This window comes from Pezoporus occidentalis, unplaced genomic scaffold (genome assembly GCF_034315485.1).
Source record: "Pezoporus occidentalis ecotype Australia unplaced genomic scaffold, CSIRO_AGI_Poc_V1 ctg4, whole genome shotgun sequence".
NCBI classification, from domain to species: domain Eukaryota; kingdom Metazoa; phylum Chordata; class Aves; order Psittaciformes; family Psittacidae; genus Pezoporus; species Pezoporus occidentalis.
In genome coordinates this window covers 13,523,228-13,535,966 of record NW_026915724.1, presented here as the reverse complement: position 1 = coordinate 13,535,966, position 12,739 = coordinate 13,523,228, and the positions used below count along the sequence as shown (strand labels likewise).

Genomic DNA, 12,739 nt, shown 5'->3' with positions numbered 1-12,739 from the left:
TGTGGCAGCCCTTCATTCTTATGCTCAGATGTGAAGCTGAACAGCTCTTAACGAACAATAGTCATAACATTGTCTGAAAGCCATGCCATGGCTGGTCATACACAATGAAGGTATACCACTCTGAAGTGGGGCACTGAATGCCAGAACAGATTGATGTATGACATATACCCAAAGATTAGAATCCATTTAGTTGCTTTGCTGTAACGTAGTTTTTTTTCCTAAGATCCTTGTTGTCTTAATGCTAATGAGGCCTTCAGCCAAATCTGTAATAGGCTATTCTCTGTGCCATTGTAAAAATTACTGATTTGGAAAGCTAATGTGATTCATACTGTGCATGAGTTTCTTTCCACACTGTGTTTCAAAGGATAAAGTGATTCTGCTTTCTCACTCCAAATTTCTAGTTAAGCCATCTCTCATTTTTTAAGTTAATCTTAGCCGTTAACATATCTGGTACCCGTAGTGCTGTCACTTTTCATAATACTTATCCTCAACACATGAGATGGCAATTCTGGCTGCTTTTCTCACAAGGTGGGATATTATCTATGTAGACAAACCTGAACAAAGAAGACCACTGACAGCTATAATAGTTTCTTTGGGATGGTTGCTCACGTAGACTTACATTCTCCACATAAATTTCTTCTTTTATGAATCTCCTAGTAACTTAATTACATAATTACTGTAAACTGTTGAGTGTGTAGCAGCTGACTAGGGCACTGTTGGAAATTACTTACAATACTTCCCATCCCCCCCAAGAAAAGACCAAACCACAAAACCAATATATAGTATTTCCATGATGAAATATATTCCCTGAGATCTCTGGTATATTCAAGGGTTATAGCAGTTTCATAAGCGATCTAAATTTTGGGGAAGTAGTGAAAAGAATAATGACTGTTAGAACAAACACATGTTGCAATATATAAGATTCCCATCTTTATGACGATTTAATGTGTGCCAAGAAATCTGGAGACCTGGCATGCCATAGGTCTTTCACAAATATCTTTATGACTATCAGGCAGGCTGCAGTCCTCAGACTCCTCAGACACTATGTTGACCACAATCTGCCTCACTGGGACACGTGTCTTGGGGAGTTACCCAAACTGCAGAGAGAGTTTTGACTTAAAAACCGCAAGCTGATTGCCTCCACTTCACGGGTTATAGATAGTAAAGTTACAGTAGAGGTCCTGGGGCGATATCTTCGTACGACTAGTTCAGAGTATGCATAAACACACATGGACATTCAACAGTCAGTTGAGAATAGTCTTGTCAAACTCTTTCAGTTAATTCTACCTGAGACCATTATTTCTGATTTATGCTATTTTAATCCTTTCTGAGCAGAAAGATTTACAAAGGTGCAATACGAAGTTTCTACCAGTTTCTAGAATAATATTTATATCACAAGGTGCATTAACATTATGTATTAAACTATTAAGAATTTTTTAGTTTGTCAGGTGTACAAGCATGGAAAATGTAGGCCTAATAAGACTTTAACGTAAGTACCCCTACTTAAGCATTTGGGATGAGTTACAGTGTAGGTGTGCTTTATAATCCTGAAAGATGCTAATAAATTCGTTTATGAGCTAAAAAGGAAAGCAAAAGTATGGTTTTTATTAATTTAGAGCGTATTTTTGGTTGTTTGCTGCAGGTTTTTTTTTTTGTCAGTTATTAAATGTTAAGTCAAGTTGTTATGACACCAAATATTTTTTACAAAATATTTACAAGATTAAGCTAAAGCACTGTGACCTTAATGATCTTCTTAATGCAAGGTTGAAGTAAATGTGAATGAACATGAATTTATGTAGCTAATAAGAATGTAAATCTCAAACTATCAATCTGTGTGGTTAAAAATTAACATGTAAAGTAGATAAAATAAGACATGGATATCTTTTGAACTTTTCCTCGGGAATTTGTTTACTATTCAACCAATCAACCTGGCTCATTTCTATGTAAATAATAACAGAAAGAAAGCAAAAAATATAAATAAAAAATAAATTAAAAAAAAAAAAGAAAATTTGAATTTAAGAAGGGAACTACTCTGCCTGTTGTTTCTGCCTTTCTTTTTTTTTTTTTTGAATTAAATAAGTTTGTGACTCAGCAATAGCTCTAATGTCTCTGTAAAGTGTTACAAAACAAACCAGCGTTATTTTAGGGGTGAGCCAGCATACCTACATAGATTTTCATAGCACAAGTATCTCAGAAAGCAGGATCTAGGTAAGGTTTACTTACTAAGGAAAGTACTTTGCAAAACTTGCCCAAAGCTGTCTCCTAGTTAAACAGTATTTTTCATGGATACATGAAACAAGATGAAAGATCACACCCCCCAATTGTCTGAAAACATCTGTCTCATACCAAGTCTTTCCTCCAATTTGTGCATACGTGCATATTGTTTACATGCAGTTTAGAAGGAATTGTCTAGTATAAGTGCTAACAATGTCCATCTCTTTCTACTTTAGAGAATCATAGAATCATAGAAAAGTTAGGGTTGGAAAGGACCTCAAGATCATCTAGTTCTAACCCCCTGCCATAGGCAGGGACACCCCACACTAAACCATGCCACCCGAGTCTTTGTCCAACCTGGTCTTGAACACTGCCAGGGATGGAGCATTCACAACCTCCCTGGGCAACCTATTCCAGTGCCTCACCACCCTTTCAGTAAAAAACTTCTTCCTTATACCCAATCTAAACTTCCCCTGTTTAAGTTTTAACCCATTGCCCCTTGTCCTGTGACTACAGTCCCTAATGGAGAGTCCCTCTCAAGCATCCTTACAGGCCCCCTTCAGATACTGGAAGGCTGCTATGAGGTCTCCACACAGCCTTCTCTTCTCCAGGCTGAACAGCCCCAACTTCCTCAGCCTGTCTTCATACGGGAGCTGCTCCAGTCCCCTGATCAAACTCATGGCCCTCCTCTGGATTTGTTCCAACAGTTCCATGTCCTTTTTATGTTGAGGACACCAGAACTGCACACAATACTCCAGGTGAGGTCTCACGAGAGCAGAGTAGAGGGGCAGGATCACCTCCTTTGACCTGCTGGTCACGCTCCTTTTGATGCAGCCCAGGATACAGTTGGCTTTCTGGGCTGCGAGCACACACTGAAGGCAGCTCATGTTCATTTTCTCATCAACCAGCACCCCCAAGTCCTTCTCCGCAGGGCTGCTCTGAATCTCTTCTCTGCCCAACCTGTAGCTGTGCCTGGGATTACTCCCACTCAGGTGTAGGACCTTGCACTTGCCATGGTTAAACTTCATGAGGTTGACATCAGCCCACCTCACAAGCGTGTCAAGATCCCTCTGGATGGCATTCCTTCCCTCCACGGTATCAACCGAACCACACAGCTTGGTGTCATCAGCAAACTTGCTGAGGGCGCACTCAATCCCACTGTCCATGTCAGTGACAAAGATGTTGAACAAGACCGGTCCCAACACCGATCCCTGAGGGACACCACTCGTTACTGGTCTCCAGCCGGACACTGAGCCATTGACCACAACTCTTTGTGTGCGGCCATCCAGCCAGTTCTTTATCCACAGAGTGGTCCATCCATCAAATTGATGTCTCTCCAATTTAGAGACAAGGATGTCCTGTGGGACAGTGTCGAACGCTTTGCACAAGTCCAGGTAGATGACATCAACTGCTCTACCCCTGTCCATCAATTCTGTAGCCCCATCATAGAAGGCCACCAAATTGGTCAGGCAGGATTTCCCCTTAGTGAAGCCATGCTGGCTGTCACCAAGCACCTTGTTGATTTTCATGTGCCTTAGCATGCCTTCCAGGAGAATCTGCTCCAAGATTTTGCCAGGCACAGAGGTGAGACTGACTGGTCTGTAAGTCCCTGGGTCATCCATTTTCCCCTTCTTGAAAATGGGGGTTATATTTCCCTTTTTCCAGGCATCGGGAACTCCACCTGACTGCCAAGATTTTTCAAATATGATGGACAGTGGCTTAGCAAGAGGGTGTGTGGCTGATTGGGTTTAAACCATGACACAACTTCATTCGCCAGCTCCTTCAGGACCTATGGTTGGATTTCATCAGGTCCCATGGACTTGTGTATGTTCAGTTTTTTGAGATGGTCTCGAACCAGTTCCTCTCCTACAGTGGGTTCAAGGTCTGCATTCTCACAGTCCCTGCGTCTGCATTGCAAGACTTGGGTGCTGTGGTCAGAGCATTTGCCAGTGAAGGACGAGGTAAAGAGGTCATTCAGAACCTCAGCCTTCTCCAAATCCTGTGTAGCCAGTTCTCCTGTTAGCTTTCGGAGGGGGCCTATGTTCTCCCTAGTCTGTTTTTTATTTGCTATGTACCGGTAGAATCCCTTCCTGTTATCCTTGACATCCCTAGCCAAGTTTAACTGGGCCTTAGCTTTCCTAACCTGGTCCCTAGCTTCCCAGACAACATCCCTGTATTCTTCCCAGGCCACCTGTCCTTGCTTCCACCTTTTATAAGCCTCCCCTTTTTTTTTGATTAATAAAAGAGAGATGCTACCCTGGTCTGTCTTTTCCTATTCTATTTGTCCTGTGCTGAGTAGAGTCTGGAAGAAGCATATGGATGGGGGGAAAAAAAGAAAATAATGATTTTTTTTCTAATTTAAGGTAGAATCTTTTAGGAAATAACAAAAAAAAAGAAGGTTATGCTTTAAGGTAAAAAGCTGCTTAGTGGAAGAACTGAGCTAACAAGCTTCTTTGATCTTTTATCTCTATGTGAATTTACTGATGCGCAGCAATTCAACACATGAAAAAAACACTCTAAATTACTCGATGTTTTACAAAAGATAATTTTTGTTTGTTGCCTGCTACTCCTTAACTGAAAAGCTGGCATCACATCCTCTTCAACATCAGTACCTGTCAATATAGCACTGGAGGAATATTTGATTTGCAATGGAACTTGCTAGGTTTGTGAAATTGCCATCCATGCTTAATGACATCACCATCCACGAGTCCCCCTGTTTAAGGACTATCTACTGTAAGAAACCTGAGCCATTAGAAGAAGGAATATTCTGACTCATCTTGCTTGTCATAATATCACAGGTAGCACTGAGGTGATGACTATACAGGAAAAAAAAAGCAGTTTTTCACTGGTATTAGAGAACACTCAATTTTAAAAATAAATGCCTAAATGAATTAGCAAATTTCTATATTTCTTTTAGAGAAAAAACAAAAACCAAATGAACAAAAAAAAAAAAACACCAAACCAAAAACAAATCAAAAGAGATTTCACTTCCTGTATTGGGACACCTTCTGGGAGACTGTAACATCTAATTAATACTAAAGTCCTATAGGCTTCACTGTGTCCTGCAACTGCAGAACTGTGGTCCTATGAAACAGAACTGTAACTTGACTAGCATCTGATATGGCTGGTGCACATGGAAAGGAGGTCAACTTCTCTACAAATTAGCTCAATAACTTCCTTTTGCTATCAAACTAATAATTTGATTTGTCTGCCTGTTGTATTAATTTTCTGATGGAGTCATTTGAACTTATTGAGTTATTGATTCAAATTTAATTATAACATTAACTTGATGTTTACATTGTTTAAACATAATTAGTTCAAAGAAAGTCTAGCAAATTTGCATAATGAAAAGCTCACTGAAGATACATTTTTTTTCCACGTTTTCATATGAAGCTGGTTATTCTGTCAAACTACTGCAGTGTCAAAACTCTAAAGGCAGAAAGAAGCTCAGTTAAAAATACTATAAATGACCCATTTTTGCTTACTAACTATTATCTAGTCTTGTCATACCAGCAAAAAATAAATGCTAGTTCCATTATCCATTTTTATTCCTGATCAAAACAGTTCTGAAAGCTGGTTAAGCATTTAATTTAGAAGCAGATAAAAACTCTGATATTTATTCTATGACAATTTTAATTTATTTAACACTGAATCCTTGAATTTTATTTTTCATTTAAGGTTTGTAAGGAAATGAGACAGGGGTACGCCATAATCTTATCCATGCTTTCAGTATGCTCTTATGGAGCCAAGAAGCAATCCAACATCTTCAGGTAAGCAAACTGACTAACAAAAAACACAATTAAGAGACAAATTATTTTTTTGTTTATATGAGAACAGTATTTTTTTTCATTTAGGTCAATGAATAGAAACAACAAAATCAGAAGGAATTAATTGTTTAAAGTGACATACACTATGTTCAGGTTTACTTTATATTCTATTTGATCTTTCTACGTGACAGGGACATTATTCTTGCAGTAGCTATATCCCAGAAGAGCAATATACTAAAGACAGAAATATCCAAGAGGGCTCAGAGTCAGATACATGCATGAGAAAGACATGAAAATACGTTATCTATAAAAGCATAAAAGAACTTCACTTGACTTGCATGACTTTTTGTATCAAGCATGCTACAGCAGTCTTTTGATTCTAATATGAAACTGTAGTAAGGATCATTGCACTAATGCATGAGGATTTGTGATAATGTTGCAGAAATTTTACTGTCAAAACTGAACTGCAGTGTAATGACTTTTGTTATCATGGTTTCTAATAACTAGTCAGCATGAATTGACCCTACATATGTTTTACTGCAATATGTCAGTTATCCAGAAAGTAAAAAACAGAAACAGAAATCAATAGTCCCTCTCCATCAAACTTTCACCGTAATGTGGCCTCCTGAAAATACAGATTGTGAATATGAAGATGAATATTTTACTTATATTTTAAAGCAATTATCATTTGCATGGAGTCCATTTTAAAATGAAAGTTACATGAACAAAAACAATGATCAAAGTTTTGTAAGACTATGACACTTGCAGTGTTAAGGACAGATTTGAATAAGTAGGTTCTTAACTTATAATTGTATCTCATGACTCAGTATTTGGGAATCCAATTGGGCAACCACTGACATTTTAATATAATACATTGGAAGTATTACATTTTGCTCAGAGAATAGATATTCTAAGATTATTCAGCACCAAAATAAAGATATGGTAAAAAATTAGATTTGGCTTAAAGCATAATCATATTCCTGGTGCTAATATGCTAGATCATGGAGATTTCCAGAAGAAACTGCTGTTATGTATTTGTAGGGCAGAAGCTGCATTTTGCAAGGTTTTGCTACTGGAATTCTACCACAGAGACAAGTTTATAAATCTTTTTCACACAAGATTTTGCGAAAACAAAATACACATGTAAACCCTAAATAACCTATCAACACTATATATATATACACCCTATCTAATATCTAAGCTCAAAAGCAAATGGTTAGGAAAAATATTAATTATTAGGGAAAAAAAATCTGTTAATTAAAGTATTATGTATTTATGGTCTGACCAGCAACTATCCAAAAATATGATGCTTTTTAAAAATAGAAAATTAATTAATAAGCAAAACATCTCAAAGTCATATAGCTATTGCAACTCTACAGTCATCTGAAATTTCTACAAAATACTGCCTAGAGATAGCATTACAAACAAATATAAGCCCATTACTATTCAGCAGTGTATATCCCCTCCATTTAATAAGTTCACCTTCCTCAGAGTAAAGAAGCTTACAAAGTCATGACAAAACCCTTCATGTTACCAAAGCATTATTTCACTCATCATCAAGGTGATCCTTTTCTGGGGCTGAACAAAGCAGATACTTAAGAGCCCAAGGCAAACTTGCTTCATTAATATTAATTAGAGAAATTACAATATGAAGTTAAAATTATGCCCCCAAAAAAAATCCAAAAAAATCAATTTACCTTTTTACTTTTTACATTACTAACTTGAAAAATTGGAAGAAAATTCTCAGGATTTAGGGAAGAACGAACAGTCTTCTTGAATGTTCATGTTATTGTCATCATCATCAGCTCATGGCTTGACTTCGCAAATGAAGATTTGGGAAGGGCTTTACCCACGCTTACTACCAGTGCGCTGTGCACATATGTATAGCACAGCAGCTAGAAAAATCATTACTTTGACACTCCAGAATTGATTTTCTGTTGCGGTTGTAATTCACTTATTAGCAAAAACCTAAGAAGAAAATATAGGTTCTTTTTATAAGTACTGTATGAAATCAACATGTTTTTTCCTTTTGTCATAATTCCTAAATGCTAAATGTGATAAGGGTACAATGACATTTTGTTTTAATAGTTGGGCTAGATATTTGTTTAACAAAATGAAGAATTATGAAAAGGAAATCAGAGGAAGTTATATCTGTAATTCTCATATTAATATTGTGAATAGAAGCTTTCTTCTTCATACACACACTGCTGCTGAATGGCACAGAGGAACGTCCGAAAATCTAAACATCACCATCACTTATTTCTAGCCCAAGCTAGGAACATGTATTTTAATGCTGATTATACGCTCCAATGGAAAAGCAACATACTTACAACCATTTTCTTCATAAACAAGACTTTAAAAAGCAAAACAAATGATTATATAGCACTGCTGATGAAACTAGATCCTGTTGGTATTGCATTACTCTTTTGCCATATTTTACTATGTTTATTTTATTGTATTTAAATTGAGAAGGAAAAAAAGCAATAATATATGCCAACTCATTTGTAATTTTCTTTGCTTCCAGACTACATCATTGAGTTGCATGATCATATCATCCATACTATGTCCAGAAGAGGTAAACTCTTGAGTGAGAAATCTGTTTCGCAAATGCTACTAAAAGCTATTAAATTCTGAAAGTGTAGAAGACAGATATTCTTACATTCAAATAAATAAAAGGTCTCAATAATAACATAACATAGATGTATTTTTCTGTAGAGAGGCTTGAAAAGTATGCCCTAAAACTGCATTCAGAAAAAAATACTTTAAATTCCTTCTATAAACCAGTCCTTTTAAGAAAATCTTTCAATACTCATAGCATTGCCTCCAACTTGTTCTCCAAATATGGTTATCCCTAAGAATATATGACTTAAAATCAGTTTTGTTGTTGAACTGTGGAAGAACTATGGAGTTAAAAAGAAAAATTTGGAAAAGATTTTATTTGTATTTGGCAGGAATAAACTGAACACTGAATTTTAAAATTGGAGATTAAGTGAGGTAGCATACAAGGAAATGAACAATGAATGAAGGTATGGGTATAAGACATAAAATGGATTGATAAGAGTAAAGTACTAGCAAATAATCTAAATTTCACATTTAATTGATTTGTTTCAAGACTTCTACACTGTACTTTTAGGAAATGGACTAAAATATCAATATACCAGGACCTGGTTCCTGCATAGATGACCTCAGTTAATAAAAATTCTTTCCTGAAATTTTTGATTTGAACCTGCCTCTGAGCGTGATGACACAAGCAGTCTTGCATTTTGAGAGTTGAATATAAACACAAAGAAAAGAAACAGAAAAGACTTTTTTCTGTGAATTGTCATTACATTTACACAAAAAGTTGTGCACTGACACAATGACTACATTTACACAAGAAAGTTGTGCTCCACAGCACTGACAAATTATAAAATCTATCTTTTAAAATGTAGCTGATTATCAATAAAATGTTATACCCAGCAACTACACATCTGGCATGGATGTTCATCAAACTAGATTTTACCTTTTTTCATTTTTATTTGACTGGTTTCTATATTAAAGGCTTATAGAGCCTGACTTGGTGTCACAAAAATTTCCAGGAGGAAGTGTTTTGTAGAGCAGTTATATGTAACGGTGGAGTTCATTTTAATTATATATAAAAATAAATACATTTCAGGTGTAAAAGTGGAATCCATAAAAAATGAATTTTGAATACCTTACATGAACTGTGCTGTACAAATAAACAAACAAACAAAAAAACCCCAAAACAGGTAGGATAGATAGATGATAGATAGATATAGATAGATAGATAGATAGATAGATAGATAGATAGATAGATAGATAGATAGATAGATAAAAATACACAGCAAGTAAGAAAAAAAAAAAGAACTTATGAAAAGTGTGAAGTAACCAAGAAGAAAATAAGAATTCAGGTGATAGGTATTACTAGCAAGTGTTTTATTGTTATTAAGTAGCTGCATTGATCAAACGAATTTTAGAGATGAGATAAATGAACTGAATGAGTGATGTTAGCACTTTACCTGCTGATGATGTTTCATGGCATTTTCCACCCTGATTCTATTGGCATAGATTTCTGTGAGGTCTTCTTTACCTTTTAATTAGTAGTTCTGAATGATTTGATATTCTTGATCTAACAACAGATTTTCTTTCATGATTTTCTCCAGAGCAGCCTAAAGGGAAAAGTAATTTATGACACTTACTGCAAAATACGTTTCTAAAAAAAAAAATCATAGGTCACTTCCACAATTTCCCTCACTCACTCACTGATTAACATCTGCAAAATAGAGATGACAAGAAGTTATAGTGTAAAAGCTTTTAAAGGTAGAATAGTCCATTTAGGAGTCTATACAAGAGGACTATATGTAATCCCATGTGCAGAAGCATGTTTGCCCTTTCAAAAAAACAGAGCTCAAAGAACAGCTAAAGCAGTTGGAGCAAATGTCACTACCATCTGCACCCTGGATATAGCTTGTCAATCTACCAGGAGTGAGGGCAGCCCTCTGGCTTGACAGTCTGAAACGGAGTGGAATTGTACTACGGGAGGTGAGGAGCAACAACCTGGCCTAGTAGTTGCCTCACCAAAATACAAAGAAAAGAATTGGTGCTACTGTTGAGAGAATAATCGTACATGTTATTCTGCTCTTCTCCCAGTCAACAGAATGCTGTTTAAGTCAACAGATGCATGTTTGAGGCAGAAAAAACATGTATTTTGACCACAAAGGAATTTAGATTCATTTTCTTAGGCTCAAGCCACCACTTATATATTAATCCTGAAAGAATCGGACTCTGTTACTGTCAGTCAAGTTCTCTTTTGAAGTGCAACATAAATACATATTGGTAACATTTCTGAAACAACTGGTTTAGCCACACATTATAGGCAGAAATTCACCCAGAATGCAGGAGCACTAGTAAACTTTGGTAAAATTCAAACCTTGTTTTACTAACTGCCATGTCACTAAAAAAACCCCAAACCTGTGAATTAGAGAGCTAACAAAGTCTAAGTTCTTCTGGGATCACAGTGCATAATGTCCAAGAATCCATGTTTTCTGAGTCTGTTCCCAAGTGGGTAGTTTCCCACCTTTTAAAGACAAAACTGCCCATGGGAAATAGCAGCATGCCTGAACAGGTTCCTAGCCATCCCTTGGAGCTACTTGAATTTTGGGAGTTCCCAAGACAGTTAGCATATCAACAATGATTTTACTCCTTTTTCTATGCAATGTCTTAATTAAGATACATCCACTTCTGTAGCTGTATTTATATGCAATTTCTAAAAACTTTGGCTAGAATGTGGCTGTGGTTACACAACTAAATCTAAAAATTCTTCCCGTATGAAACTGTCTGTCTCAACATCCCTAAAATATTAAAATGCTATGTGTCTGTCAGAAAACTCACAATAATAAAAAGAAATACTAGAATTCAGTGAAGAAGATGTGATTATCTCTTTTATTAATCTTTGGTTAGAGGTAAAACCTGTTTTTCAGACTGATAGCTTCCTCCACAGACATAGAGTGCTTGATGTTAATATTAACATTCAACACCCACAAACAAGTAATGCCTTCAATATCTCAGTATTTTCATATATGTAAGGAATACAGGAAGATGACAAAACAGTTTGCTTGTAGAATGTGAACATCAGTATAGTAATTTTCACTAGTATAGAAACCTGACTATGAAGCAAGTGAAATCCTGCTATTTTATATTATTTTAAATAGTCCAGATATTTTGACAAATAACAACATAGCAAAGAAAAAACAATAGCCGTCTCCAGATATTGTAAGACTCAATGGCTATGACTGTATGATCAATTATACTAGCTGCCCAGTTCCCAAAATTGCTTTATCATATATCTTATATCAGCTGAGACAGAGAAAGTGAAAAGATTCTTCTCTAATTCACTCCTCTGAAAGATGAGCTGAGGTTCAGAAAGTAAAGAGCATATATCCTTTAAATACCAAACTGTCACCCATCGATGTTTCTAAAGAGGGTTTCCCAGAATGTACAGAAGGAAAAAAATAGTCTTTAAGAGCATTCTGTCCTTATGAAAGAGAGGAGTGGTCAAACTGTGACCAAAATTGGCATGCCAAATACGCACTATACCTTTTTCTCCTGTTCTAGGAAAACAGGGATATGAACCTCAGAGCTGATCATAAAATATTTAAGTGAACAATCATGACATTTGTTTTATCTCTGGCATCCGAATGTCTCTGAACTTGTAGGCTTGTGAACTGATAAAAAGCATCATGATTCATGAGCTTTTTCTTTTGTTCCTCAGCAAGACTTGAAATCAAAGGCTTCTGGTACACCAGTCTTTGTCTATAAGTAACGTTTGAATTCTTCCAACATTCTGGAAATTATGACTAAAATACAGGAAGAAATTCCAGTGAGTTACTTTCTGCAGCCAGGAATTTTTTGAAGGCACTTACCTGAAATGAACCTTGAGTTGCAGAGTAGAGAAATCAAGGAAAACTAGCAATGGCCATATTAAAAACAAATTAAAAGATATTTCTTTTTACTATTTGTATTTAAGGTGGATTTCTAGAAGGAAATATCCACTGGGATTCATTAAATAAAAAAAAAAAATATTGGGTGCAAGAGATTGGAAAATGAGGTGACTATTCTAGGGAAGTATTACAACATGCTTGGTCTGTTATTATGCTTTATCTGGACACCTGGTATGAGAGGTGGAATACCAGGCTAGAGGAAATTTCCACCTGATTTAACACATACACTTTTTTGTCTTTGTGTTCTCTTATTCAATA

General features: G+C 36.1%; 1 protein-coding gene across 1 annotated transcript in view; it reads right to left on the bottom strand.

The window, feature by feature from the left end:
* The window catches only part of CCDC178 (coiled-coil domain containing 178), a 155,341-nt gene that overhangs the window by 52,903 nt on the left and 89,699 nt on the right, over positions 1 to 12,739 (bottom strand). Inside the window, 1 exon segment of the mRNA XM_062633145.1 lies at positions 10,001 to 10,150. Within this exon segment, the coding sequence (XP_062489129.1) occupies positions 10,001 to 10,150 (150 nt within the window).